The sequence below is a fragment of the Spea bombifrons genome, chromosome 10 (assembly GCF_027358695.1).
Source record: "Spea bombifrons isolate aSpeBom1 chromosome 10, aSpeBom1.2.pri, whole genome shotgun sequence".
NCBI lineage: Eukaryota > Metazoa > Chordata > Amphibia > Anura > Pelobatidae > Spea > Spea bombifrons.
In genome coordinates, this window is record NC_071096.1 from 2,229,886 (window position 1) to 2,256,538 (window position 26,653).

General features: G+C 38.6%; 1 protein-coding gene across 8 annotated transcripts in view; it reads right to left on the reverse strand.

The window, feature by feature from the left end:
* The window catches only part of SOX6 (SRY-box transcription factor 6), a 231,865-nt gene that overhangs the window by 64,979 nt on the left and 140,233 nt on the right, over window positions 1-26,653 (reverse strand). For all 8 annotated transcript variants that reach the window (XM_053449751.1, XM_053449746.1, XM_053449750.1 and 5 more), the window contains 2 exons: window positions 12,404-12,576; window positions 9,110-9,178 (listed from right to left, as the gene is read on the reverse strand). In XM_053449751.1, coding sequence (XP_053305726.1) covers window positions 9,110-9,178; window positions 12,404-12,576 — 242 coding nt within the window. The remainder of the gene's footprint in view (window positions 1-9,109; window positions 9,179-12,403; window positions 12,577-26,653) is intronic.

Here is a 26,653-nt window from a genome sequence, read left to right on the forward strand (position 1 = left end):
AAAAATGAATGTCTCTGAATTTTGGTTTCGTGTGAATAACAGAAATCTTACACTTTTTCCGCACGTTGTCTGAATACACGTCAAAATCCAGAACACCTCTAGCTGCTGTCCTGTTATAGATTCAGTGTCAATAGAATTGTTTTGTTAACGCATTTTAATCAAGCAGACTAACGCAGCCACATTTCGGTGCAAAACATTTTCTTCCATTAACATTTTCGATTTTTTTCGAGCTTTTTTTTTTTAAAAAAGTTATCTTTCAGCTGAAATATTCTCCAAATGATTCCCTGCCATAAACATTCCCTAACATTTTTTTACAATTACAATTATGATAACCCAATATTCTAATTATTGACACCACGACTTCCCTACTACTGTAAATATTTTAGGATTATACAACTGTACGATTTTATACAAATGTAAAATATAAAAAAACACGGAAAGAATGTTTTTGTAAAAAATGTTTTTGTAAAATATATTAGAATTGTTGCTCCTAAATATATATATATATATAAATATTTATATTTATATATGTGTGTGTGTGTGTGTATATATATATATATATATATATATTTATTATTATTATTTTTTTTTTAAACCCAACACATTATATTTTCTGTAGTTTTAATCTGGGGGGGGGCTTTGATTTATATTTTAAGCACCAAAAAAAATCACAGATGCAGGAAATGCAGGATATGAAATCTTAAATAAAAATGATCCTTACTGTTCCGAAACTTAAAACATTTTATGGATAAAATGACACAGTTATGGTTGGCGAGTCCGTAAGAAGTCTTTTTCCTAGCTTCTGAAATTAACCCTTTAGACTGCTCCCCCTCTAATAGTAACAGTCACACAAATACTGTCTTTTTTTTTTTGTCGCCAGAGAGGAAAAGTTTTTACTCTTCAATTTGTTTCCGAAGCATCTCGCGCTCATCCACTTAGCTTAATTTTTTTTGACCATCACATTCATTGCCGGGGCTGTCTCGCTTAAGCTATTTTTTTGCGAATCATTAACTTTTAACCAGCCGTCGATAGCTTTATTGTTTAAATTGCGCGAGACTTTATTTAACGTCAGCATTTCTTCTGGCTCCTGACAAGGAGTCACATTTTATAACTAATTAAATTGATCCCTGGGAAGCAGAAGCCACTAAACGGAATTATTCGTACCCAAGTGTCAATATATTAAATCAAAGGGCTAATGAGTGAGGTCAGAGCTTCTTTTATCTGACGGCAATTGGGAGAAGACAACTATTTTCTGTTTAATCATTCAGTTTCTTTAAAGGCGAAGGCCCAGTTTATCCACTGCTTGTTACAATGTTGCATTTTGGAATATAAATATAACAAGTATCTAAAAAGTTCCCCCTTCGTGACAAAGTCCGTACATGTACGGCCTCACTATGTCATTAATGGGTTTAAGGACAGCCCGTTGTCCTTAAGGGGTTAATAATACGTAACCATACTAGTGACAAGTGCCATTAACTGGGGTATAAAATAACAGGTCTCTCTGAATCAATGCCCTCTCCATAGAGGGTTACCTCTTAGGTTTAGATTATTATCATGGGGGCAACCATCTTTAAAAAAAATAAAGGGCAATTGGGAAAAGCTTTCGCGGCTCCGACTAATGTAGTAATATTATAATTCTAAGTGCACTTTTGTAGAGTGCATTTCTGGATAAACTTTGCCTTTCGCCTCTCAGGACCAGATCCGATTTCACTAAAATCTGCCAAGCTGCGATTTTTGTTACAATTCTCAAACATTCCGGAACAGCTGGTTTTTCGCGTTACACCGGCACGGAGCTGGCGTGGAAACAGTTAAAAAATAAACCAGCCGGAATATGTATCGCAGTTCCCCAAATCCAACCTTCACTATGTCATGCAGTCGATGTCAACCGAGCGGCAAGGAGGGGTTACCCTAACACTTCTCTGCCACCCCCGAAACATTCCCCTTCTGGATGGAACTCAAACCGAAAATGGGAGTCTTGGAGCTGACAATGGGGAATTAACAAAAAAAAAAAAAAACGATTAAGAATTCGGGCAAACTTGTCCTGTCAGCTTTTCCTAGGGATTTTTACAGCTGCTGACTCACATTCTGGATTCTCTCTCGCCGTGCATCTGGATACCGGCTCTGAAATCCAGCACGTAATAACTCAAGCCGTAGACTGGATTACTCACGGGTTTTATTCTATACCAATGCTGGTTTTTGTTTTTTTTTTAAGAACAACCATGGCAGGCATCGAAATACCAAGACTGTTGGCATTATGGCTCGGCTACCGATCCGACGACCTCTGTTGTGTACCAGAGCCGGATTTTTAATAAGCCATGGTGGCCATTTTTTGGTGGCCCAAGGGATAAATGGCTTTGGTTATTTACCCCTGGGGGGCTTTGTTCCCCTCCATCACACCATATCCACAATCTATTTAATCATGTCTGGTGGTAGTGTCATTACACGGTTCGGCTTTGTTATAAGTAGTGGGGTATTCTGGTCCAGGGCGGCAGGTTTGGGGGGGGGCAGAATCCCCTCTGCTACAGGACATGGGGACCCATTGAAAATTGCTTAACATTCCTTCTCTTGAGTTGTTATTTTGTATCCAGGGATTCTATTCACAGAAACCCGGCTCCTTTTAAACTCCAAATGAGTTTTTTCCTTCCCACACAGTGACTTCTCTCTTTTAAACTTTAAATAGTCGCACTCATCCGCCCAGAAATGTGTGTTACAAATAGCCGAGAACGCACACTCTTGTCTCTCGCCACAATGTTTTTCTTTATTGCCGGCGGCAGATTGTCACAGGACCCGCACACAGCACCGCTCTGTCTGCTCGGTATCTGTGCTGACCGCAGGTATTCTGCTACCTGATTTTTTGGGCGTGTTTGTTTAAGCAAAAAATTATAATTTCAAAGGGGGATTTAAATAGACGGAAAATAACAGAAGCTATAAAGGTTGCTGTATAAATGGAATTTCAAGAAAAAAACATACATTTCTACTCAATTTTATTAACTATGCAACATACTCGGGATTATCTGGAATATTTCACGGGATTTGGGAAAATGTAGAAAATGCTGATTTTTAGTATTTTTATAATTATTCTAGACAAAGATGGGAATGGGCAACAAATGCAGGGGGGGCATCTTGAGTCTTAGATGGCTCCTTAAATAAATGCATTAATAATCTAAATAAGACATTTAGATCTAAAACAGGATCCACAAGGGCCCCCAACACAGCTTGCAGGGGGGCCACCGTTTTTGTTATTCCCAAGCACTGTATTCATTATTTTTTCTCCCCAAATTGTGATATTTCTAAAGTATGGAGTCTGCGGCTCGCCAAAAACAACCCACTTTATATACTTGTCCACATAGGGGTTTTGCTTCCAAAATTAAATAATGAATGGTCTACTACAGTCTTCAAAAACAGACACCCTGGCCACGGAACCGACCAATAACATGTTTTTCCACCAAATGTTTCTTAAATCACATACTCCGCGAAACCGCCTTCACTATTCTGGCCTCCTGGAGCACTTCCACCAAAGGGCAGAGCCATAGGGACAGTGTCCTCACGTTCCTCCAATCAGGGGAGAGGGTGTGTCCAGAGGCCCCGCCCATTTTGCAGAAGTGCTCCGGGAGGCCAGGTTCGCAGAGAATCGGACAAAGGAAGAAGACAAAAGACAGAAGAACAAGAAGAGAAGAAGAGGCAAAAGAAGATACAGAACCGCGGGAAAGGAGAACTGCGAGAGCGAGAGAGTGCGTGTAAAAGTGAATGAGAGCGTAAGAGAGAGTGTGAGAGAGCACGAGTAAGTGAGAGTGAAAGAGACGTGATTATCATAGGCTACAGATAAAACTCGCCACATAAGACAGAATCGATGACGGGAAATGTATCCTTAACAAACACAGCGTGAGAAACGCAGCAGACGCAAGCGGTGATCACTGATGGAAGAACTCGGATTCAGCTAACAAAGCCATTGTGCGAGACGCCGGCGAGTGCGTTTGTTTTTATGGAAACGCGACGACGTTATTTAGTATTCTGATAAAATCAGACGCGTTCAAGCGTCGCGGGCAATGATCCTGCGAACAAAACTTGATGTTGGGAAGCAACGGAACCCAAATGAAGATCTTACAGATGCGTTAATAGGAAGTATTTTACTCCTGAAGTCTGTTGGTAAGCAAGGAAGACACCTGTAACTAAGGGGTGTCATTATTATAACACAGCGAGGGGATTAAACATGCGCGGGATAGACATACGGCTCCTGAATCTAAGATGAGACCAACAACTGATTAAGGTTTGAGTCTTTACAGCAGGAGAAACAGGCGACTAGACGGGGGCCGGATGGGGGCCGATCTGCTGTTTCTATTCCATCTTACGGGGTCCAAAGTGAACTTGAAATTTGGACCTCCAGATATTGAGCTTCCCTCATCGCAGTCCGTAAGAAGGCAGACTTTTATTTGTTGCCCGTCTGCACCTCTGTACTTTTGGGCCGATAGATTCTGTTTTTAAATATGTGCCACATTTGGCAGCCTAGAACCCCTGGACTCCAATGACGACTATCCCGAAGCTGTCCGAGGATCGTAGGCATCGTAATTCCGCAGGGCAGCCCCCCTTTATATTCCCCAGTAATATTACTCATCCGCTAGCGGCTTCGTTACTTGTTCACCGAGGGAATAAAGCCTGGATTCTGCCTGCCATCCGTCTAAAAACACTTCATTACAGATCCGCAACGCGTTTCACTGAAGGGTTTTCTTTTTGTAATTGACGTGAAATTAATCTTTTATTCTTTCATATTTGTTGTGGTCTGGCTTCCACCCCCCCCCCCTCATTATTGTTTTGACAAGACTCCAACCCATTTTGGTTTTCGTCATTCTATGGCTGCGCATTTCCCTCGTGTGTTTTTTGGATTGCTTACATTGAACGTTTTTAATTGACAAACTCTGGTTCTAATTATTGTTACATTATTGCGTTACGTTTTCGAGGGACCGATTGCGGAACCAACTTTCAGCTACCAAAAAAATCCGATAATGGTAAAGACGGTCGCCTTTCCTGGGGCGATTAATAGAACTTTGGTTAGGAGCGGAAAATGCTGAGTTTCCTGCTGAATCTCTACTGGGTTCAGAGCGATGTCGAAACTCGGCACAAAACTCAGCCGGCGGAGAGCAGCGTTTGCCAGCGGATTTAAAAGGGATTTTACGCGGCAGGTTTGCGAAGTCAGATATAAAACTGATTGATTTTAATGGTTTATCCCAAATCTTCCTCCATTTAAAGCTTTATGATTCGGGTGAAGCTACAATGTAGCACCTCGTTTCATCCAGCCCTGTGTACTTTAACCCATTTAACCCTTTAAATATTCACTGTGTTCCTCCTTGGAATTGGATGGGGGAATTCTGCAGAATCCCTCCGTCTGCATTGGCCCCTTCTCTACCCCCCGTCTACTTTCCGTGCAGGTAGACGTGTTGCTCCTTGCATACATGTACTCACCTCCAGTCACGCTGAACGCATCAGGCGAGGGTCTTCAAACCCCGGTGCCCATGCATTGAAAGCACTTCTATTCATTTCAATGGAGTGCATTTTTGCACTTCAAAAAAAAAAAAATACCCTGCTTAAGGGCAAATGGTGTACGGCAAATGATAGAGAAGGTAACAATTCTTGTTTCCTTTGATTAGCGCGCATGTTGAGAAATATCTACAAAATAACTGGTAATGAGCCAGAAACGGGGAGTCTTTTTTTAAATCGGGACAGGCTCAGCCCTCGTCTCTTCTATACTGCTAGGCCTGGAAATGTCCTGTTTTTTACAGGAACAAATATTGCGTATTAAATTACCCTGTGAGTTACCCTAACCCTCTGCGATTACCTTTATGTGCATTCTTTCAGAATAACAAAAAAAAAATATATAAAAAAATAAAGCAATCATTGGGGGGTAGATGCTGCAGCCCTGTTGCTGCAGCTGCCCTCCTTCTTTGTGATACGGCATTTGTTGACGCTGATTGGCTGCTTGTAGCAAGCAATCAGTGGCAGGAAATCGTTTCTGTTGAAATCAATGGGAGGGCTTGGCACGCATGTGCACGGGGGTCTTAACAGACCCCCACTTGGAGAGTTTGCCAAGCTGACTGACGGTCAGTATATACCATATAGGCATATATGTTCGGCCGAACGCATCACCTGATTGGGCATATAGCTGAGGGGCAGGGGAAGGGGCAAATGCATATGGGGGCATTCTGCATAATCCCACCCCGGACTTGCAAAACGGACGCCATGAATATTTAAAGGGACTATGCAGCTGTCATAAGCATTAATGTGCATAGGATATCCGGAGCGCCCCCTTAAATGACGTTACACGGGGGGGGGGGTGGAAGATGCTTATATAGGGGAGCGGGATAGGCAGATTGGCCGATAGGAACATCTTTAAAACTTTTAAATTTAGAACACGCGCCACAGGCTTAACAATTCCTTAAAATGGAAGGATTATAATTAACGAGGGGGGGGGACAGAACCTAGCGGAGATTTAGCTCTCAATGCCGCCCAAAAGCTTTGTACCCGTCGGCATTAAATACCGTTTACAAACAAAGCGATCGAGCCCAGAGGGCGATTGCACCGCGCCGCGGCTCTGATTGTCGCTCGTACCTTTCTTTCTTTCTTTTTTTTTTTTTTTTTTTTTTTTTTTTTCTCCCGCAGACTCTGCCGTCGGCTAAAACCATCTCCAGCCGGCAATAAAGGGAAAAAAAGGTCCGGCTCTTAAAACTGGAGGTCAATGAGATACTTAATGATGAAGCATATCTTTAAATATTTTTTTTTTTTTTTTCTATTATTATGCCGGCAAAAAAAAAAGAAAAAAAAAATATTAATTAACCGGGTCATAGAGGACGTGTAGGCTAATGCACGGTGTAATTATCGCCGATCTTTTGACATGCTCTCCACACATAAAGAGATAGTCCTTGTTCAGCTTTTCCAAAGTACTTGAATTTCTAGTAGTTAATCACATGAAGAAAAAAAGAAGAAGAAGAAGAAGAAGAAGAGGTCTGCTTGAATCTCCTAGTTTTAAGAGTTTTTTTTACCGCAGATTATACCAAATTGAGTCATTCTTTTGTTGCTGAATAATTCAGAATTGGTTTAATAAATATACCAGATTTACAAAATTTGGGGGTAATTGAATTTGCATTTTTATTTGCATTGGAGTCACCGTTACGCCTTTAACTTGGCTCTATATGGAATTTCTTTTATTTAACGATTTATATATCGCCATCATATTTTGGAGCGATGTACAATAAGTAAGGAGGATTCTATTGGATAATCGATTCTAGTTTTGGGGGGGGGCACGTCATTTGCCCGACACAGCCTGTTGGTTTAATAATTTATTAGCTAGCGTGCCGATTTATGGTTCAATAACATCATTCCGTGAATGCGATATAAAATTAATGTCACTTTACTGAAAACAACTGCAGCGCAGAAAAAAATAACTCAAATTATTTTATGGTTAAATGAAAAATATTGGCATAAAATGAAGCAGTGGGAGTTGTAGATCCACCAAACAACCAAGAGCCAATCAAATCAGAAGGCAATTGAGGAATTTCAGCACCAAAAGCGCCTAAATCAGCCCCAAAGTCTCAACAAAGCAACAAATTCTAAATGATAGTAACATAAATTTCTAAAATGCAACCCAATAAAAAAAAAACATAAAAAAATAGACAAAACATTGGCTACAGTTAAAATAATAATAATAATAATAATAATAATAATGAAACATTGTAACCTAACTTTAGCTAACATTCTAAACTTTTTTCACCATTGGTGAAGTATTTTTATTTTTATTCCTTCGCTTTATATTAGTAAATACATAAAAATTATATATATATATTGTGTTCTTTTGGAAAAGTACAAAAAGCTTCGTGAAACCGCTGGTGACGTCAATAATTCTTAGTGATCCTTGTTGTTGGGGTTTTTTTTTTTTCGTTTTTTTTTTTACATTTTATTTTTTTTTCATCTTTATGTTAAAATAAATACCGCCGGGTGATAGATGCTAAAATTATTTTTAGTCTAATCCAAGTAAGAGAATCCAGTATGCATTAGCCATGTGAACACCGTTGCCATGACAACGCCTTGCCATTGAATAGTAGGTAATTGCCACTATACAACCGAGGGTACCATAATTTCTAAGTGCTGCGCGCTGAGTTCCCGTCTGCATTTGGATCAGTCTGACTTTTTTTTTTGCGAGCGTCCGACATCCGCGCAGGAATATTATTGGACGTTTTTTTTGTATTTATTTTTTTATTTTCTTTATTTTCTAAGTGTATTTCGCTCCATGTCCGCATCAACAATAAGCCGATACAAGCAATCAGAGCGCTTCCTGCGCGAGCCGCAGTTGTCACAATAGCCAGAATTGCTTCGCTGAGAAATATCCCACCGGCCAAAGGCTCTCTGTGTTCCTCATTAGCTAAAGCAGCAATACAAGTTGTGTTTTTCATACATTTTGGCAAAAATCTGTCTCCCCCCCCCCCCGACAGAATTCTATATTAATGTGGTAATGTGCTGGAACGGAGAAGCCAAGATCAAAACCCGGAAAGAGCTTTTAAATAAAATGGGATTCTCGCTATTTAGTGAATTTTCCCTAATATCTAATATATATTTTAGATGTTTGGTAAAGGATGAGATAGAAAAAAAATAACCAGCACTGAAGTCCCCTTAAATATATTTTTTAATTTAATTTATATTTCATGCAGATGCCCCGCCGTTTCCCATGATCCCTCAGTGCAGACAGCACCGGAATCCTCCCGTTAGCCCAAGCAGGAAGTTGTAATCCACTTTCTGTTCTCTCCCTGCATCAGCCCAAGCAGGAAGATGTAAGCCACTTCCTGTTCTCTCCCTCCCGTCAGCCCGAGCAGGAAGTTGGAAGCCGCTTCCTGTTCTCTCCCCGCATTGTTTTAACAGATGGCGCATGAGCCTCTAGCGCTAGAGATTGTTTCCGGCCGCGCAGGTCCCTCCGTAACGCTATTATCACAGATATCTCAGGGCGACGGGGAGATTTATACCCTGTGACGGGGGGGGAGCAAGATGGTGTTTACCAATAAAAATTTGTTGCATGATATGGGCTTCATATGGAGCCGCGTTGATACGGATTATTGCGTCCGGCACTGACCTGAATCTGTTGTTGCAGGATGTTGATCTTGTGTTGCTGCTGGAGGAGTTGTTGCTGTTGTCTTGCGATCTATCGGAAAGGAAAAGAATTTTTAGGCCGAAATTTTTAAAAAAAACAACAACAAAAAACTATTTCTATATTATCCCATGCATGTAATGTATTCTGTTTCAAATGGCTTTTATAATGTTGATAACCATACCACCTCTTCTGGGAGCATATTCCATGTACTCTAAACCCCCCTGATTTGTTTTTTTTGTCATGTCTGATTGGGTTTCTGTTTCAGAAGATCTAAGTTATGTAATATCACAACGATAGCACCTTGGCTGGCTGAGCCTCATGGGATTTGTAGTGCATCGCAGCAGGAATGCCGGCACTTGCTTTCGTTCAGTAGCGGCGCGGAGAGCAGCGTGAGACTCACCGCCAGATGTGTCAGTTTGTGACATATATCAGACAATGAATAATCTACAAATTGCCTGAGGGTTGTTGTCAGGAATAACCAGCAATGCTCAATTTCACTCTCATCTCGCTGAGCGAAAACTTATGAAATGCACCCAATTAACATTAAACGCTTACACGACACGAACGCCTGGCACTGCCTGCTCCCAAAACGCTTCTAACAATCGCTTAAAAGTCAAAGTATTTGCCGTTCTGGCCTCAGATCCACCTACATATAGCATATAAACTACTGCATGTATATATCAGACATATAGAGTACATACACACACTAACACTCAAAATTTGGGGTCACTTAGAAATGTCCTTGTTTTTAAAAGAAAAGCACATTTTGCTATTAACATAACATGAAATGGATCAGAAATCCAGCGCAGACGGGGTTAACGTGGAAAATGACTATTGTAGCTGGAAACCACTGATGTTTAATGGAATCTCTTCATAGGCGTACAGAGGCCCTTTATCACTCCCATCACTCCTAGGTTCCAATGGCCCTTTATCACTCCCATCACTCCTGTGTTCCAATGGCCCTTTATCACTCCCATCACTCCTGTGTCCCAATGGCCCTTTATCACTCCCATCACTCCTGTGTTCCAATGGCCCTTTATCACTCCCATCACTCCTGTGTTCCAATGGCCCTTTATCACTCCCATCACTCCTGTGTCCCAATGGCCCTTTATCACTCCCATCACTCCTGTGTTCCAATGGCACGTTGTGTTCGCTGACCCAAGTTTAAGTTTAAAAGGCTAATCGATCGTTAGAAACCCTTTTGTAATTATGTTACACTTAGACATTTTCTTGTTTTCCACAAAAACAGCTCAGTGACTCCAAACTTTTGAAGGTTAAGGTATAAACATGTATGTGGATTTAGTAATAAGATTGAAACCTTGGGATATAGTAATTGCCGAAAGATACGGCCACGTGGAGCTGCCACAGTCAAAAAAAGGGTAACACGTAGTTACGTACCCCTACCGTGAATAGAAATTGCATTATTTTGTAATATTTTGCATTTTTTTTCCAATTTCTACTTCCACATTTCCTAATTCTAGTAAGAAGAACCCTATTGTAGATGCATGTAAGGAAGCTGTAGATCTTTGAAGAAGAAAACAATTCCTGTTCCTTACTTTACTGAGAGAATAGTAGGTAAGTGGTAACAGCCTCCCAGCAGAGGTGGTAGAGGGTAATACAGTGAGGGGATTTAAACATGCATGGGACAGACATACGGCTCCTGAATCTAAGACGAGACCCACTGACTAAACGGCACGACTGCGTCTTTTCCTGCGCAGATCCGGAATACCGGAATTTTACATGGCCAAATCATGATTCAAAGTTCCGGGTGTTTTTCTCCCCATTTTTGCATCTGCAACAACTTCATAAATTAACCCCCCCCCCCAATTTTGGCTATTAGCACAGAGTTTCTAGGTGGAATGTTCACGCTCCGCTAAATCGCACCCGCCATATAAACAGCACCATGTGGCTGAAATATGGAAATTTATTTGCCGATTGGTTGAGCTACATGCTTGCTCCATTGAGCATGACAACCTAGTTTTAAGTGTCATTTAATTTTCATTTTGAAATATAATTACTGAGTGTTCGCTGTAAAATATCGCTCGTCTGCAAATGTGTCAAGATTAATTTGTGCCGGCTTATTCACAAGTGTCAATAGTTAATTACTGTATCGTCTCTGGATGGAGAAATGACATTTCTGACTCCGGATTCATTTATTTAGATTTTTTTCTGTTTCTTTTTTTTTTATTATTATTATTATTTAATTTTTTTTTTTATTTAATTTTTTTTTTTTTTTTTTTATTTCATTTGGGGACGATCTCATATTCCTGCACGTGGACAAATATTCAAGCACATAAAATATCATTAAAATCAGCAGAGCGTGGACTCTCTCTATACCCTTCTTAAAAACCGTTTAAACCCAAAAGATAATTTCTGCGTTAATGTCGGGAATTCTTAAAAAAAAAATAAAGAAATGCACATTAATTTGGGTCTGTCTGATCTAATGCTCAGGGGTCTGCAATTTGCGAGTATTGTTGTTGAAACGTCTGAACCCAGAGACAAGGGAGGTAAATAAATTCATTAATAAATCTCAGCTTCGCAATAATATCTTTTTCGGATAAATCTGGTTTCCCAAATGAGATCTCATCGCAGTTTCAGAAGAGGTTTAAAGAGAAGAGAAAGTCCGTGTGATGAATTTGAGAATTATAAATGTGTTTTTTTTTGTCCTACATTTTTCATTTACCCTTCTGTTACCAGAGTGGTCTTTCATGTTTAAATCTATAATAGATTGCAAGCTCTTTGGAACAGACAGTGGCTTCTGAAACAGGTTGCAAGTTTTGCTTTGGTTCCCTTTGTCTCCTGATCGCGATATTTCTTATTTCCTACCCAAAATATCTTGACAGGCAGACTGTGGAAGAAATAAATGATTGGGGGCTAAAGATTAACCTCTTTGTGGCCAGGTAGATCTTCAACGCCTTGCCACACCTCACCTGCCATACCTTTTGGATGGAACAGCCTTGTCGTATGATATAATCCCCTTATAAACTACTAAGTGCCCAGGAGTCAAGTGTGATGGGGCATCAAGGTACTTAAATAGCGATAAAATACAAAATAAATAACCTCATTGGATACATTCTAATAAATTGTTACCTTGGCGATTATGAGTAAGTCCCCCCAATGTGATTTTGGCCGGAATTCTGCCATCGGCATGGCCATAACATAAATGTACGGCGTTTCTATGGTGTACCTATCCACTTACGAAGGTCCTGGAAACTCTCCACCTTACGTTGGTAGGAGAGACCCCAACCCATTCCGCGCATGGTCCAGAACGCTCACCTGTTCCTGCTGCTGCCGCGCCAGGTCCATCTGCTGCCGCTGCTTTTCTATCTGTGAGGCGGCCAGCTTCTTCTGCTCGTCGTGGGCGGCCAGGAGCTGTTCTCGGAGGCTGATCAGCTGCGTTATCATGGTGGAAAGTTGGCGTTCTTTTTCCGCTAAACTCTCCGGCGTACCTGGACGACGAAGAACAAACAAAGGGCGCAAGTTAGAAGTTACAAAGTAACGGCCTCGTTGGGAAAATACTCATCCCTGGTATAAGAGGATTTTCATGTCTGCGAAAGATTCAAATACTAACAATGATAAATATACAAAGTTTCTCAAACTGTATTTATATATTTATAATATATATATTGTAACAATGTTTCTTTGATTAGAAATATTTACAAATATTCTAACAGAAAAATGGTTTTCAGTAGATATTAAATCCTATAAAAAGCAAATTACCCCTTAAATATAATTAATAATATTTATTAATTTAAATATCATATTCTGCAGTGCTGTGCAATGGATTACAAGGGCATCTCTAGATTGTAAGCTCTTTGAGCCATCTTTTTGTTTCTCTAATGCTGCGTTATATAAATCACTAAATGATATCATTTTTAGCTGCATTCTTCTCTTATCTGCACACAGAACCCGAGCGTAGACTGGTTATGCGCAGATCATATGGCGATGATTAAGGGATGTCTTTCACGTGCGCGGGGGTTAAGCTATAGGGTCTCTTTTACGCTCGGATCACATCTGTCTCGAGTTGTCTCGGATGCATCAGGTGGATCCGTGATCCCGGGGGCTCGCTCTAACTGAACTATTTTAATTTGACTAAACACCTGATTTATTTTATCTCTCCGATGAGAAAGGCAGTTTGTCTTAATAGAACTTGTCATCTCCCTGTCCTGGTCTTGGTAATTTGCACGCGGCGAAGGACGCCGGAGGGAAAGAAATCTCCAAATCTGTATTTTTTTATTTTTTTTTTTAATCCTCTCCAGAACGCACCTGAAAGCCCCCATTCACTATTTTTGCGAGCGGCAATATAGAAGTGAATTAACTTTTTATTTTCAGAGGCCACGTTTACGGTGAACGCTTTATCTGTGAAGTTGCTCCACTCGCAGAGTATTTTATTAACCTTTGGCTTATGTCACAAAATGGTCCTCGTTGGGTGAAGACCTTTACAAATTCTGTTTCCTTTTTAATTCAAGGCTTTTATTTATTTATTTTTTCTTGCTGAGAAAATACACGAGCTCGTCAAAAAAAGAAATTCTGGCGAAAATAAGAGATTTAACAATATATCCGGGTCTCATTTTTGAGTTTTAGGCTGCTAAACCTTAGTAAAGTTTGGGTAAAATTCACAGAAACATAAAATTTGACGGAAGATAAGAATTATTCCGCCTGTCCAGTCTACCTGTTTCATTTCTATATTATAATTCAGTTCTAATTTAGTTGTGTCTGATCTGGACTTAGCGGGTACTCCTTCAATGCCCAGTGAACGGCAAACTCTCCTTTCAAGAGTTGTTGAGTCGACCCAAGCTTAGTCTTTATTGACTCGAGTGACGACTCAGATACGCAGCTAAACACAATAAGCAAAATCCCCAAATTAGTTACATTTCATAGAATTTCAGTTAAATGTAACAGGGTCCCAAGAATTCACATTTTTTTTAAGCAACAAGACCCAAGAGCGCCACCCAACAACGACCAACAACCAACAAGACCCATGAGCAGCACCCTACTGACCAAGGAGATGCTTATACCATAGGAACACGGCCATGTTTGCTTCCTCAAAACAGCCTCATTGCCCCAATAATTCTCTAGGGTATGACCCCAAAAGATTAATTGAGAAAGACAAGAGCCCAGAGGAAGAGAAAGAAGAGTTCGGAGAGAGAGACAGAGAAAGAAAGTCATGTAGAGGAAGACATGTGGAAGGTGAGAAGATGCCTTCATCATGCCAACGATAAGGCCCTGAATATTATAAGAGCCCAATATTACTTACGAAAACTCAAAGGTAGAGAACGCATCGGACAACTGCAAAGCATATAATATAATATAATATTTCGTAACATTACTTCTATAAAAAGAAAAACTCCATTCTAGACCAACGCACACCTTAAGGGAATGGCTTTTGCATTTCGATATTTGATATGATTTTAATCGTCCCAATTTTTTATCGCTTCTCTAACTGCGGATTTTGCGGCAGAGCAGAAGGAATAAAGTCAGTGTGTTTTATTTTATTTTTTTATTTGAGATGGTGATATAACCAGGTAAATTCACACATAGAGACAAAACCAAAACTCCGGGCACATTGGACAGACAGCCTGTGATGTTCCTACTTCACACGTTCCGGTCAAGCATTTAGCATTTGCGGGTTTTTATTTTATGATTTTTTTTTTTTTTTTTTTAACTATCCTTCTTTCAAATGTCACAAAAAGGCCAACAAAAGTCAACCGGAGGAGGAAAAAAAAAAATAAAAGAGGTAAAATAAAAAAAAATAATAATAAAAAAAAATCAAGAAACAACAGAAGAAAGTAACAATTGAATGGAAGGTCTTCAGAGATAAAAGTCACTTTGTGATGTCCGCGGCCATTGGTCTAACTTTGGAATTGAGTCTAAATGAAGGTTAAAAAAGATTTCTATTCCAAAGGCCCCCAAACACATCATAAGATAAAGGCTTCCAGTATAAAACAACCACAAAGATTCCTATTATTTCATCTAGCTTTGGTTACAACATCTGAACCGATATGATTTAGTGCTGAATGACTTTTTTTAACGCCGGAATACTGACGACCCTTTGTTTCGGTATCAGAAAGCCATTGTCGGTGCTTTCTTATGCTTCTCGACACTTTCTAGAAATGAGACCGTTAATAAATACCTTAATTGTGTTCTTCTGGGTAAAACCGCTATCGGGAGCACGACGAAAACACTTAGCGTGACTATTTTTACTCTTCTCAAACTGAAAAATACATTCCTAGAGCTACTTAAATCTAAAATAAATTGGTGATACAATGTATCTGAGGTCCAGCAGCGGCAATATTGGTGTTAGATTTGCTACATTAATAAAAATTGCAACAAATGAATAACAAAATGTATTAAATAATACATTTCATTCAATATAATTAAATAAAATATTAAGATACAAAAATATTTTTTAAACTACATTTTCAAGAGAACACAATAGCTTTTTATTTTAATAGTTATTGGATATTTACAAACTATAATTAAATATTTTGATAATGTAAGAAAGCCGTTTATTTACTGTAAACCGCATTGTTTATTGGAATATATTATTTCACTTGATATTTGTGATTTATGGATACGCGGAGTTCAATGTAAGCTTTTTTTTTTTACTGCATGGCCTTTAAAATCATGGATAGAACAAAGCTGCGACAAAAATAGGATCGTACAAAATAAAAATTAATTATATATATATTTCTTGTAAACAATCAATTCTATGAGCGCTGACATCACTTTGAATCTGTATGACGTCACAATAGGATGGAATCCATGACTGCAAGGGACATATAGGTGATGAAGTATTTACAGAGACTCGTTACCCCACAGTGGCCATTGCGTGTAGTTTAAAAAGCAACTTTTTTATTATTCTAAATAACATTTCAATAATTAAAAAAAATAACAAAAAAATGATTTCCTTCATTTTCTATGCCATTTTAATAATGTTTCCACCTACCCCCCCCCACAGGTGTAACCCCCATATGCTAATTCCTAATCTGAAACTCCACCCCTTGCGCTAGAAGAGACATTTTAAGAAAAAACGTACATATTTACTATATTACCCAATTAAACTTGTGGACGAACTACTGATTTTTGGGCCAAAACGTGATCTTTGAGACTTTCTTAATTCTAACAGTTATCGGGTATGAACAGAAATCTACTCTAGAATTGTTTTACTTAGAAATCATTTTTGACTCATCCTAATTGTTACCACAAAGTAACTATAATATCTTAATGTTTTAGCTAATCCTTATCCCCAAGGAGCCGCGTGTTTATGTTATATCGTTAGGTCGCTGTAAGTTTCATAGTTATGATAATTGTATATATTACTCTAGAGCTGTTTAGATAAATATTAATATTAAAATCAAAGCCCATTTATATAAAAGCCAGAAAACCAAACGAAATTGATTCTCTTTATTCATAAATGAAAAACACTAAAAGGGGGGGGGGGAAAGTTGCTGGCACGAGCCTCGGCTGCGCAAATGAAGTTATGAATTGCATTACAACTCATTAAAGTTCTGGAATTTAGACGTTTTTTTTTTTGACCCACCTGTAAAAACACTTTGAAAACCCAAATCATTTTCCAAAAATTCAATGTGATTACTTCCTGACTATAATACAATAAACGAAAGAAATATCATTTTTTTTCTTGTTAAACTGTGTTAAAACATTCATCTTACCCAAATTTTCCCCAAAGTCACGTGGCAGTGACAGCAGCCAAACTTTTCAATATATTTTTTTTCTACTCAATGTACCTGTAGTGACACATTCTGGCTGTTGAACATATCGTGAATAATAATAATAATAATAATAATAATAATAATTATTAATAATAAATAATCTCTAGCCAAAGGCCAGGTATGGGGTAGAATCCATAGACCACAGGTAATAATAGGGTTAAATATAGATTTTTTTTTCTAGAAAAAAATACATTTTTAAAGAAAAAATTATTAAATGCCTTTATATTATATATATATAAACTGGTCAAAATCCTTCTGATTTATTTTGAAAACATATGTTCTGACGGTATTTTCTCTCAATTAGAATCCAAACCACAGCCGCTTCACTGCAGAACCAGATGTTTCCAGGCAGAAGCGAACAAACATGGTAATAGTTTTCTTGGAGATTTCCGTCATAATACAATTGATTCTTCTTGTATTTTTTTTTAAATAAAAATTAAACCTTCAGAAGAATCCAGAAATTGATGCAGAAACAAAGGGTTAAAATGAAAGCAAAGAGGGTGTTAATTAAATGTAAAGGGTTTGGTGTCCGTCATATGATTGTGCCGTTATCTACCCAAACCTCTCCCCGACACTTGCACCTCTTCTTCATATGAGCGTGATTGTTCTTACTTCCTCTAATAATTATTGTATTATTCCTCATGTAATAAGAATGTCACCACTTTAAGGTGGGCTACAATGTAACAAAACTAACAAAATAAAAAGGAGGTGAATCTTTGCTTATATCGGGGTTCCAAAAGGTCCAAGCAGAGACTTTACTGGGGCCCAGCTTAGTAATTAGGGAGATATTGGACCCATTACAAAAATAATAGTATGTGTGTGTGTGTGATATGGCAAACTTAATGGTCTAAAAAGAAAGATGGCCTTTTATAAGGTGAGAGACATAACTAGCATTATCTGACCAATTTCACGTCCTGAAATGATCTACCTCCTCCCCCACCCTTCCAAAGGCTGCCTGAACCAATCAGAAACAACCAGCAACTTAAGGGAGAGATAACTTAATGGGGAGGAATAATCATGCAGGTCCCAAGAACAGGAAGTTAAGATAGTGTACACATAATGGGAGTTCTAATACATATTTATTGCTTATATTAAAGCTCTAATACTATTATATACTGTAGGCGAATTTAGTGCACTTATGTATTAAACTCGATAGCTATAAAATTGTCCCTCTTTTGTCCTAAAGTAACAATGAATCACTGAAAGGGAATAGCGAGGGAATTAATGAAATGCGAATGCCGGCCTTGCCTTTTCTTAACCATGAATGTAAATCACAATTGCGTTTGTTAAACGCGTTTCAATAGCATTGTCTGAAAGTACAATACTAAGGAGAATATCACAATCCCGCTTCATATCAATAAAAGATCATAGGAGCTTCAGTAAAACATGCAGAGATATTCAAATGGTTTTGCTCAACCACTTAGAACCCCCTAATAGGGTATTACCGAGTCAATGTATCTAAAAATGGAGCTTGCGGGGGGTTAAATATAGCTGTTATGCGCCAGTATCATAACATAACCCACATCACACTGGGTCTTATTGCCTATTATACATGCATATGGCCAATTATATGCATATAATTGTACAAATGGCAAACAGATTGTGGTTCACTCATTGTCTAAAGATATTCGGCGAAGAAGCAGACTGCGTTACGAGGTGCTTAACATTCTTCATTTGCTTCGTTCGAGCTCATTCCTCAAATATATGGAGATGGCTTTTGGAAACGAGCCTCGATAAATAGCACTGATCACATCACTGCAAGAGAAAACAATATGGAAGGGCTACGTTGTATCTACTGCTCAGATGACAAATCAAAGCGTCTCACATAGTAAAATCCCATGAACAGGAGGAATTAAAGAGGGATTGATGTCGGAATTTAAGTTCTGCTTCTCAATAAGCACACTTAGAGTTGTTGAAACATCAATGGTTAGAAGAGAAGAAGAGGGACGATGGTGTGAGAGGAGCCAAACGTGGACCAAGCAAGACCCTGGACGGACATCAGCTTTGATTTCCACCAGGTCAGCTCTTTCTCTCCTTCTCATTTTCATTACCAGCTTTGTCTTAAATGTAACAGTTCATAACATCCTAGGTACCCATTAACAAACATAAGGACTTTCATCTCCAGTGACATCCTTCAAGCGCGTCTCCTATAATGTAACAGTGACAGAAATCCAGATACAGTCTGGTTTTGGTCCATAAAGAAACCAAATGGAAGCCTTGAATTCATTTATAAATCTTTACACCAAATCCTGCATCATTCCCCAAAGATGGAGCCACCACGATAAGTCTTCAATGTCCTCAGCATTCTATGATATCATCCTCCTCAGCTATGTCCCCATCATCCTCATCAGCGATGGTGCTGGGGTTTCTACAGGTAAAATGCTGATATTGGGGAGGGGATTCAGTAGATGGTGAAAATGTGAGCAATAACTCCGCTTTATTGACTTGTTTATAGGACGCCGATGGGCCGGTTCCTAAGTCTACTCTTCAACTACTGAGCTTTACATTCACAGGAACGTTTTTTGATACATTGTAACCCAACTTCTTTAGTATTGATTTCTTTTGACAGCATTTTCCTATGAATTACAAATTCTTATTTTTTTAGAAGTTCCTATTATAAGAATCCCTGGATGTGCGTTTTTTATAGAAACAAAGAAGACGATCACCTATCACTCATGAGATCGTTGCGTTATTCTAATTTAACTTTAATATTAAAGAAAGTTGAGTCACTCTAGCATATCTACAAGAAAAGAGGGTACCCCAAGACCCCTCAGAAAAGGTGCCATTGGGGCAATCTACTTTCCAGCATGCTCCTGACCTCTCTACCCATGCGCGTATGCAGTAACTGTCCAAACATATGATATCATGGGCTTCATGGGAAGTAAATCCAACAGCTGCATGTTCACAAAGACCAAGACAATGAAACCCCAATAATCATTGGGAAAACGGCAGAACCTGAATGAAAAATATGACATGTTTGAAATTGAGGCCAAAAATTTACAATTTCAAGAAAAGCTAGTATTGATCTGAAAAAATTGGGTAAAGGGGCAATAAAAGATAACAATGATAACTATCATTTGTTAATAGACGACGTTGAATTCTTTAACGTATCAAAGGGAACCCCTACAATCTAAAGAAATAAGTAAAGATCTTACAAAAGTGGGTTAAACAACTTCGATTTAGAATGAAATCTCTCAAATTCAACTCTGAACGTTCCCAATTAATGAAGTCACATGTGTCAAATTCTGTACGCATCAAATTAAAGAGTTTTCTTGGAATTTGCTGCAATGTCAGTGATACTCTTTCGTTTTCGTATATGTGAGAAAACATTTCATTGGAGTAACTGTGCAGAACGGAAAATCATTTCCAAATATAATTAAAACAGTTTTCATTTTGGTTTTCTTAAGTTGTGAAGAGGTAGGGGGAAAAAATGGTCCAAAAGCACCAAGTTTTGTAAAATCATTTGTTTTTATAAAAATAATGTATTTATTTTTTGTATACGTTAAGCTTTAGTTGTTGGCATTGAATTCTGAGGCCAGCCTTTCTCCAGACATCCCAAGGCCGACCATTAGAGAAAAATGTTCATTTCTATTCATTAAATTCTTTAGTTTTAATTTAAAAAATCAACCCAGTGTTAACAATGAACTTATTGTGGTGGCCAAAACATTTGTACACTGAAGTAACTGAAATGTCAAAGCATTCTAACAAAATCCATTAAAATTAACTAACAGGCACTTTATATTAAAACATTGAAAATGAGACGTCTCTGTTAGAGATATATATTATTGCAAGAAAAGTATGCTTTATTTTTCAATTATTTTCATTTTTTTTTCTACAGATACCGTACCTTTTAAAGTTTTTTTTAAAAATAAAAAAAATAAATGAATAAATAAGCTTATCCCACATTAATTAGGAACGGTAGAAGGCAAAATATTTAAAATGTATTTTTGTCTTGGACACACATCACTTATTAGATCTTGCGGAGCGATTCTTTAGTCTGTGGGATACAGATGGTCTACAAAACACATCCCCGCAGCAGATCTAATTAAAGATCTGGTGACGATCAAACCCGATCCCACCGTATAGAGGGCACTAATTACCAATCGCTAATTAAGCCAAATAAAGTCAACCGCAACATTCCGATCAGATGGACCCCTTCTACACCCAGGAGAACTCTTTTGTGAATACGGACTATTTGGGAGTTATTTTGGGGCTGCATATAACCAAAAAAGATGAGTGAAATATAATAAATAAACAATTTAAAAAATACTAATAACAAAAATATGGATTTTTTAAAGTAACAATAAAGGCAGAAGTGAGGTTTCTGTGTGATCTATCTCACAGCTCATGATGAAATAAGACAAATCCTGCCGTCCTGCTTCTCCGCACCACCTGCGCCAACTTGGAACGCGGCCAACTGGTTCCTTCTTTTTGACTTGCAACATTTGTGACAACTTTTGTAGAACCTCTCAGAACTTACGCTCTACCTCAACTTCTCCGGATACTAAATAGAAAGAAGCCGTGGGATTTTTTTTTACACGTAAAACAAGATATTTTAGGTTATTTTAAACCAAGATAATTATTTAGCATCCGTAGGTGCCATTTTGTTTTTTTTATTTGGTTTTATCAGAATGTTTTAGAAGAATTTTATTTTATTTTATTTTCTAACTCTGCACATGAACATAATTTTTTATTCTTTCTATTACAGCAGAACAAAAAATACAGCCATATATATTATTGAAAATGTTCAATGTATCCAGTGATTATGTTTATAATATTTATAATTATTTCTTTTAGATAATTCATTTAATTTTTGTATTTTTTTTTTATTTTTTACTTTTTTTCAGAGAACGTAGTAAAACGGTTAGAATTTTATATTTTCCGAATCATCAAATATAGTTAAAGTATAAAATCATAAGTAACGTATTAGGATTTAAAGTGATTTCATTATTAATTATACCGAGAACGTCTCTATTTTTGGTAGGTTTAGAAAGAGTATCAGTATGACACAAATTAAATTGCAAAAAAATAGAAAGAAATGTACATTTATTCTCATATTGAGAGCAAACGTATTCAGACTGATACTTGAAGAGAGAAAATCTTTGTGCAAAAGTCAAGTGGCAGAATTCTGAAGTGTCTCTGATGAAATTTGAAAAAGGGCCACAAAATAAAAGGATTTAAAAAAAAAATAATAAAAGTTGAGTTTTTGGAGAAAAAAAATCCCCAAAAATTGGGCGGGCCAAGTGTTTTTTATCTGGCACCGGTTTCACGTTGCTTGTTATAGCAGCATTAGCGCAGACGCGCGCGCTCAGCTCCTGCACCGGAAAGCTTCATTCTATGTCACATAACCCCGTTACGCAGCAGCCAAGGTGCAGAAACACAAATGGAACGATGTCTGGCTTCACGCGAGACCCAGCAATCTGAATGTCTGTGCTCAGCAAACCACATAATGTAAGGAAGTTTTACTTTACCGAGAGGGTGGTAGATAAGTGGAACAGCCTCCCAGCAGAGGTGGTAGATGGTAATACAGCGAGGGTATTAAACATGCATGGGACAGACATACGGCTCCTGAATCTAAGACGAGGCCAACGACTGATTAAGGTTTGAGTCTTTACAGTAGAAGGGCCGAATGGGGCCGATCCGCCAGCGGGTTCTGTGTTTCTATGTAACGAGCGGCCGGACCCGTTTTCTTTCACTTTTTAGTTAATAAACTCCTGTTTGTGCTGCATTGATGTTACCAACCAAAACCCAAGGTCCCTGAAGACTTTCCCGTCAGGGAAGGAAAACTTTCCGTCGGCCGTCTCATGTAAGGCCTCCTTTGTATGAAGGTCTTTCTTCAAGGAGCTACAACAGCTGCATGTTTCAATGTGGGCACTTGTTCCACTACCTCTTTAATAGATGTTTGCCAGCCTTCACATAAACCTTACATTTACTTACATTCATGCAATCTGACTCGAGCGTCTGTATACAGAACACTCCATATATATAAAGGTAGTGGAATAATATGAAATCATTCACAGTTTGGGGAATTAACGTCTTTGTTCTGCGAAGTCTGATGCTTAAATAACGAGGCTACAGAAAAATAAGTTATTTAAAATAAAATAATAATAAATAATAAAAAATAATATATAACTGTATTAAATATTCATGTATTATAAATATATTAAATATCTCAAGATATCATAACAATAAATTGTAGAGATCCCAGCAATAACTATTTTCATAAAAAAAAATGCTTTTAACACTTTATGAAATTTAAATTACATTCAAAAATGTCTACATACACAATAAGTTAATACATTACCAATATATGTTTCTTTTATAATACAATATATATATATATCACCAATAAATAAATAAATAGAAAATAAATAAATCATTATAAATATATATATATTCCATAGCCTAATGGGTTAAGTTCTTTCTGACATTACAGAATTTTAATTACTGTATTATATCTATCCTGTCAAAAAATACTTAAAAATAAAAAAATATATATATATTTTCAGTCTTTCATTTATTTTAAATTATTCAATAAAAAAAATAAAAAAACAGCCGTATCAAGATAAAATAATAAATAAATATTTGCTTAGCGAGCTCCGTGTGTTCTGTACCGTTACTTATTCCCTCCCATGAAACAATCGTGCGATTCGTAGGCGGAAGTTGCCGAGCACGCACATTCTAACGCTGTTTCTTATTCCCTTTTTTTTTTTTTTTTTTCTATTAATTTTGCGTTTTAGAAGAAGCCCGGGGCTTCGCGTCTGGATTAACGCCTTCCGTACGCGAGCCTCGACCTCCTGATCCGCAGCAGCTTCCCACCGACAAACGTGTTACCTGTACGCAATCGCCGACGCTCCGCTCTGCCTCTTTTTTTTTTTTTTTTTCTTCCTCCCCGAACGGCGTGTTCCACTCCGAATATACCCCACTCGTTTCAAAATACATCCATCTCTCGGATTTGCATCACCCTCCTCAACTATTCTCCTAACGGCAGCACGTGTGAGCCCACCGGTACAAGCTGCACTTTATGCCCCAATTGCCGTCTTCCATAAACCAAAACATTAAAAAAAAAAACATGAGGTTTTATGTTTCCTAACGAACGGCTTTCGTAATTGAATGCAGAACATTCAAAACTATTTCCATAAGAAATCCAAACGCCCCCCCTTCTCCCCCCCTTAAAGGAAGCCACGCAAAAAAAAAAACCCTTTAGTTTAGCAGTTTAAGCATATTTGACTCTCGATAAAAATGTATTATTATATATCCCGTTGCCTGCATAATTTTTGTTTAATTTACCCAGAAACAGTGAAAATCTGCCACTTGCTAATTTTTTTTTTTTAAACCCCAAAAAACAATCAGTTTATATAGAAAATCTATTTGATAGACTAAGAGTCGGCATCTTAACATTCCTGCGGAAATCAAGTGCATTTTAAGTACCAGCGGTGATTATTTAATCAGACGGAGCCGCATCTTGCCCCGACTAATTTGGTTGGCGGATAATATTTTATCCATAAAATAATTGTGCACCTGTTGTGATAGAACTCCGCTCAAACAAATGTTAATAGACACGAGGGCTTCGTTTAAGAAGGAGAGCTGGCCCCTTTTTTTTATTTATTTTTTATTTAATTTTTTATTTTTTTTTCCTTATTACTCCAGACTAGGAGGCAATGAATTTTAAAAAGCTCACGAGGAGATCGCGGAAAAGATGTCAAAACTGCAAAGATTACCCCAAACAAACTGGCATATTATACGCATATATATACAAACAAGTATATCTGCGCCTACACCCCCCCGGCAGAAAGACGCATTGATTGCCTGCTATTTGCCTGCGGAATAGGTTAGCGGACGAAACAAAGGCAGGCAGAACAACGCTGCGACTTTATATCTGTATGTGAATATGCTTAATTCATATAGAATACACCTATATATGTGTGTGTGCTTATATTTACAACCACTGGCTGAGACAGTGGTAGATAAGTGGAACAGCCTCCCAGCAGAAGTGGTAGAGGGTAATACAGTGAGGGTATTAAACATGCATGGGATAGACATACGGCTCCTGAATCTAAAACGAGACCAACGACTGATTAAGGTTTGAGTCTTTACAGCAGGAGAAAAAGGCGACTAGATGGGGGGCCGAAGGGGGCCAAATGGGGCTGTTACTGTTTCTATATATAGCAGTCGATGTGCGGCATATGAGCCATTTATCGAAGGCGGCGGATCAGACGCGCTCATATACAAAAAAGCAGTATGGGAAGAAGTCACATGACGTGTAACGCCCAATCACACTCAACATCACGTATATCGTAACCCAATATATGTCCCTAACCCCGCGCACGTCCTCCTTTCCTGAACCTCTCACTGATCGAGTTTATTCTTGTTGCAATTAGTATTTATATTATTGCGGTTTTCCACTCGCAGAACGGAAAATTAGTCTTAATTAGAATAGAAATGTGATTCACCCGTTTGGATTTATTTTTACCCCAAGTCTTTAAGCGCTCTGAGCCGTGACGTTGTCGCTCCTTTTGGGCTTAAAAGCCACGCGCATCGCACGTTCTCCTACTTAACCTACAAACAACGCATCCGAGCTAGAGCTCCAACTACAGCCATTGCCTGCGAGGACCTCGTCATCACGATACAGCTTCCAATTTAACGGGGAAACCATGACAGTGCCGGGGGGACAATTCAGTTACTTCGAGGGACATCTAGGTCCGGGTCACAGGTGAGGCCCGTTGGTATACCTAGAACCCAGATTCAAAACTCCAGCAATTATCAGAGCTCAGTGTTCAGCGGCTACGGGAAGCGTGAAGGCAACTTATGAACGGCCACAACCTCGTAGCTTTTGTTTCAAGAAATCACTCCTACGACCTACGAAAGACTCAAAACATTAAGCCTTGGTGGATATCCATAGCTACATTATAGCTAAAACGGTGAGGGTTATAATCCTCCTATAATGGCGTAGGAGTCAAAATTCTTACAATATAGAGAAGCCCCAACCATTCCAACTCTAGAGGGCGCTATCATGTCATCCCGCCCACCGTCCACCAATGACCTTCCAGTCTCCGCTTAGAGACGAAGACAACGTCATGTCCTCCCGATAAAGTGCTTTATGAAAAAGCCGTGACATTAAACCGAAGGCAGTGGTCTTAGCCGTAGAAAGAATGCAACATACGACGAGAAGTCCGGAATTTAGAAAGATTTTCTGATATCACGGCCTCCTGTATCGAGAACATGGAATAATTATTCCAGGCAGCATGAAACGGTCCAGATTTGTACCTTAGATTATATTCTATAAAGCTGGAGGAACAGCGGCTCGGAGTGAAACCCCCCTTCTATAGCAGCTCGAGTCTGCATTAAAAGTGCTAATCTATACATCGCTAAAACTACCTGGCTCGGCTCCACGAGAAATCAAAAGGAGCAACACAGATGTCAAAACCAGACAACCGCCTCGCATCACACCCCCTGACAATGAAAAACAAACAGCTAGGAGTCACTTATTACCCCGCGCCGCTTCCCTGTCTGCTACACGGAGAACAGAGGGGAAGATTCACTGACATTACATGCCAGCTTTCATGATGTCAGCGCAACACTTCTTACACATTTTTAGAGCTTCTTTGGAAGGTAATTAAGTCATCAGATTAGCTGATGTCTTCATTACAATCTAATTCCTATTAAGACATCATTGTCACAGCGTAACTAGCAGTACAGCTGCCTTTTCAGACTGTTAATGAGTTGCTCAGTGAAGAGGGCGACGGAACAGAAAAGACGCACGTATCGAAGCGCCACAAACCCCACCTTGTAA